This window comes from Hordeum vulgare, chromosome 7H (assembly GCF_904849725.1).
Source record: "Hordeum vulgare subsp. vulgare chromosome 7H, MorexV3_pseudomolecules_assembly, whole genome shotgun sequence".
NCBI classification, from domain to species: Eukaryota; Viridiplantae; Streptophyta; class Magnoliopsida; order Poales; family Poaceae; genus Hordeum; species Hordeum vulgare.
The window spans coordinates 412,103,136-412,107,008 of record NC_058524.1 but is presented as its reverse complement, the minus strand read 5'-3'; the positions used below and the strand labels follow the sequence as shown (position 1 = coordinate 412,107,008).

The following is a 3,873-nucleotide window of genomic DNA, read 5'->3' as shown; positions in this document are numbered from 1 at the left end:
GTTTTGATTTGTTCTTTCCAAGTTCACTTTACTCATGTATTATTGAGGGTACTGTTGTATGAGTTCACCAATGTTATGTGTTCACCTTAACGCCTCATGGGTGATGGGATGCCCCTTAAGAATGAATGCATATAACATACACGCATCGTGGTAATAATAATTTCACGGGATGTATCAATAGTGCTTCTATACTATACAACCTTCTTCAACCTGTCCGCTCGGACAAGATAGAATGAGGAAGTGACCATGGCATCAATCTCAAGCGACAACGAAAGGTTAGCCATTTGTTTATGTGCAATACTATAGCAAGACCTTTCGTACGCTAGAAATACGTGCTTAGACGAGTTTTCAATATTGATTTTCTAGGCTCGTTGGTAACCTAGTATAGGAGCTTTGCAATGTCCACTAACTGATTCTGCATAGTTTGCATGTCCATGATTAATTAGATCATAAGGTGTGTTGAAGGAGCTGACAAAGTAATCCAATCAGCCCATCGGATGAGCGAAAGGAGAGCTACCTATTCTAAATGAATACTTGTTGAAGGAGCTAATGAACTAGACCTGAACATGAAAGGCAGCGGAGCACATGATAGAACACATAGTAGAGAAGACCAACATTTGAACAACCAGAGTCTAGAAGGAGAATGAGTGTGAGAGAATGAGCGCTTGTTGGAGAGGATGAGTAAAAGTAGGAAGTATGATGCATGTTATCGTTGGTAGCAGTTGTTCATAGGGTTGGGTCCATGAACTTATGTGAGACATATGGAATGAAGGGACCGTAAGAATTAGGAAAAGATTGACAAGAAAAGAGTTGTTAATAACTAGTGATGGATGTCGTTACGTATGCTCCAAATAAATAAGAGATTAACTCCTTGCAAAAAAAAAACTTCTCTCATCACCATGATAAACGAGAGTCATCAATTGAAACGGGAAATACATACATTGTATGTAATAAAAATATTTCATTATACTTAGTAAGTAATATGAATATGACATGAATCACGATGCTATACACATTTATGCACGGTGAGATATAGACCTCGCCTCACACCATATTCACACATACATTTTCGTGGGAGTTTTTCCCAAAAGTTTAATCCCCTAGTAAAAACGACAAGGGTAAATGTGTAAATTGCAACAGGCAATATAAAAAGTCGTGCGAAGCACCGAATTATTCCCCCCACCCCCCACACCGGCCGCCTCTTCTCCACTTCTCCAGAACCCTAACCCCCATGGATCCCCAGAAAAGCGCATTCTCTAGATTCGCCGCACCCAGCAGCAACATTTGACGGGACGGAAGAGCCGGACGGGACGACGGCGCCTCCAGAGGTATGCCCGCTCTCCATCGCTCGCCACCTAGAACTCTTCATCGTTTACCGTTGCCGTCTGATCCTCGTGGTAATATTCGTTGAAATGGAAAAGGAAGAAGAGGAGAGGTTGGTGGTGTACCTATGTTGCCACAGTCTTAAGTCCATGGACTTATCTTGCATATTTTTGGATGAATGAATCAATTGCGGGCACAGTATTGATTATAGTTAGGACAGCTATTGGAGCTCTCTTCGGTGAGGATCAAGTGTGTCTCCTGTTGATCCATTCATGATTCACGAATTTTCCCTTTTCTTTTTTACTGCTGTTTTCTGCATATGCTCCCTCCGTCCCAAAATAAGCGAGTCAAAAATGACTCAATTTTGTACTAACTTTAGTACAAAGTTGAGTCACTTTTAAATCACTTATTTTGGGACGGCGGGGGTATTATTTTTGTACGGATCCGTATGTGTGTGAATCAAAGAGATGAATGTGAGGCGGATTTCTTGTATAGATATACTAACACATATACTTGTGCAAATGTTACAGGACCTGCACATCCTAGCAAGCAAAGAGCAATGGCATCAACCACCGAATCTTCATGCACAACTCAGACGGTGCAAGGCACACATCGGTTCCAGATATGTCAATTCAGTTACGGGAATGTAGGTTCTGAAGATTACATCCGCTCGGGCATCTTCAGGGTGGGGGGATTCGACTGGGTTATTGTATACTGCCCGGACGCTGATGGCGATGATGGGGAGGAATACATATCAGTTTATCTGGAGTTGATGAGCAAGTATGCGGAGGCGCTGGCGTTCGTAGACCTGAGACTGATCAACCAAGTCACTGGAGATGCTTGTACAATATGTGCAGAGAACAGGGTGCCGAATCAGTTCAAGTCTAGCAGCTTCAAAGAGGCTTCCTGGGGGCGTGAAAAATTTATCAGTAAACGTGCTTTGAAAGATTCAGGGTATATCCGTGATAACCGCTTTGTTATTGAGTGTGTCGTTACTGTGGTATGTGAACTAAAGGTGTCTGAAAATAAAGCATCCTGTGAAATTGAAGTCCCTCCCCCGAATGCATTAGAGCATTTTGGCAAGATGCTGAAGGATAAGTCCAGAGCAGATGTGACCTTCAAAGTTGGAGGAGAAATGTTTCCTGCCCACAGGGCGGTGCTCGCTGCCAGGTCGCCAATTTTGAAAGCACAGCTCAGTGAACACATGAAGGAGAACAAGATGCGGCACATAGCTGTTGATCGCATGGAACCGGTGGTTTTTGAGGCTATGCTCCATTTCATTTACACTGATTCCTTACCTACAATGGATGATCTTGACAGAGATGAAAGAAATGCCATGGTCCAGCATTTATTTGCAGCAGCGGATCGATATGGTCTAGAGAGGTTGAAGCTCATGTGTGAACGCATCTTGTGCCTGAACCTTGATGTTGATAATGTGGCTGTTGCACTGCGTCTAGCTGATCGACACGACTGCCAGAAGCTCAAAGAAGCTTGTGTCGACTTTCTGGTTCCTTCAGAGAGAATCGATGCTGTTCTGGCAACCCGAAGATATGAGTCCATAAAGTTGGTTTCTCCCTCTCCATTAGCAGATTTGTGGGAGAAGACTACTCGCCCCCCCAAGCGTTTCTTCTAGAACATGTGTTATCTTTGGAGGAGAAGGAAGTTCAGTCAGCAGATGTGTTATGAGTACTTCTGTCAACAAAACCACTTGTATTGGTGATCGTAATTCCACCAGCAGAGTATTATGCTTATCCAGGCCCTAATTGTCTCTGCCCCGGAAAAAAAACTGCTGATGTCTCTTTAGTCTTTTTTGTTGAAACTGTTAGTGATATGTTGCCCATGCATGTTTAACCATGTAATTGGAATATGTAGGTCTCTTTTAATTCTGCCTGTCTTGTCAATGTTTTGTACTGTACTAACTACTTTGGCCTTTGTATGTCGAAAACAAGAAGAAAACTACTACTTTGGCCTTTGCTCTGATTCGCAACTTGGGGAGCGATGGATTTAGTTTATCAGGTCGATCTCACACATCTGAGAAGTGATAATTGCGTTCTAAACTCTTTGGCATGGCTTCCTTTCAGCTTGAGAAAACTGTCCAGCCTTTGTGTGATGTCGTTTACTCCATGAACCATGAAAGGTTGGGTGTTGCGGATGAAGAGCTTCATGGAGCGGGCTGAGGCTATGTTGGACGGGCTCTCGCTGGTGGTGTATGTGCGGGCTGAGGCTATGTTGGGCGGGCTCTCGCTGGTGGTGTCTGTGATGCAAACTACTCATATGTTGCGTCCTTTGTTTGTGGCCGATGGCATCTTCGAGGTCGAGAGGGGTGTCGAGCTTCATGGTCGTTTCTTCCCTCGTGCTAGAGTCAACTCACCGTCGTTAGCCTCTAAGGGATTTGACAATGATGTGGTTGTGACTTCGGTGTTACAGATTATGCCTGAGCTTCGGGAGTTGTGTGGGGGCCCGGTTCTACCTTTGTTCGTCGAGCAACTACAAGTAAACCCTCATGAGATCTCGAGTGTGGCTTTGCCGCCAGCATCACCCATGGAGTTG

General features: G+C 44.1%; 1 protein-coding gene across 1 annotated transcript; it reads left to right on the top strand.

Annotated features, from left to right (window-relative positions):
• Positions 1-1,175: 1,175 nt before the first annotated feature.
• Positions 1,176-3,296, top strand: LOC123407703 (BTB/POZ and MATH domain-containing protein 2-like). The gene is made up of 2 exons (XM_045100892.1): positions 1,176-1,328; positions 1,854-3,296. Exon 2 carries the CDS (start codon positions 1,883-1,885, stop codon positions 2,954-2,956), a length of 1,074 nt encoding a protein of 357 aa, XP_044956827.1. The 5' UTR covers positions 1,176-1,328; positions 1,854-1,882; the 3' UTR covers positions 2,957-3,296.
• Positions 3,297-3,873: the final 577 nt, after the last annotated feature.

Excerpts from the sequence above, each read along its gene's own strand:
- LOC123407703 (XM_045100892.1), top strand. The coding sequence starts at position 1,883 with ATGGCATCAACCACCGAATCTTCATGCACAACTCAGACGGTGCAAGGC.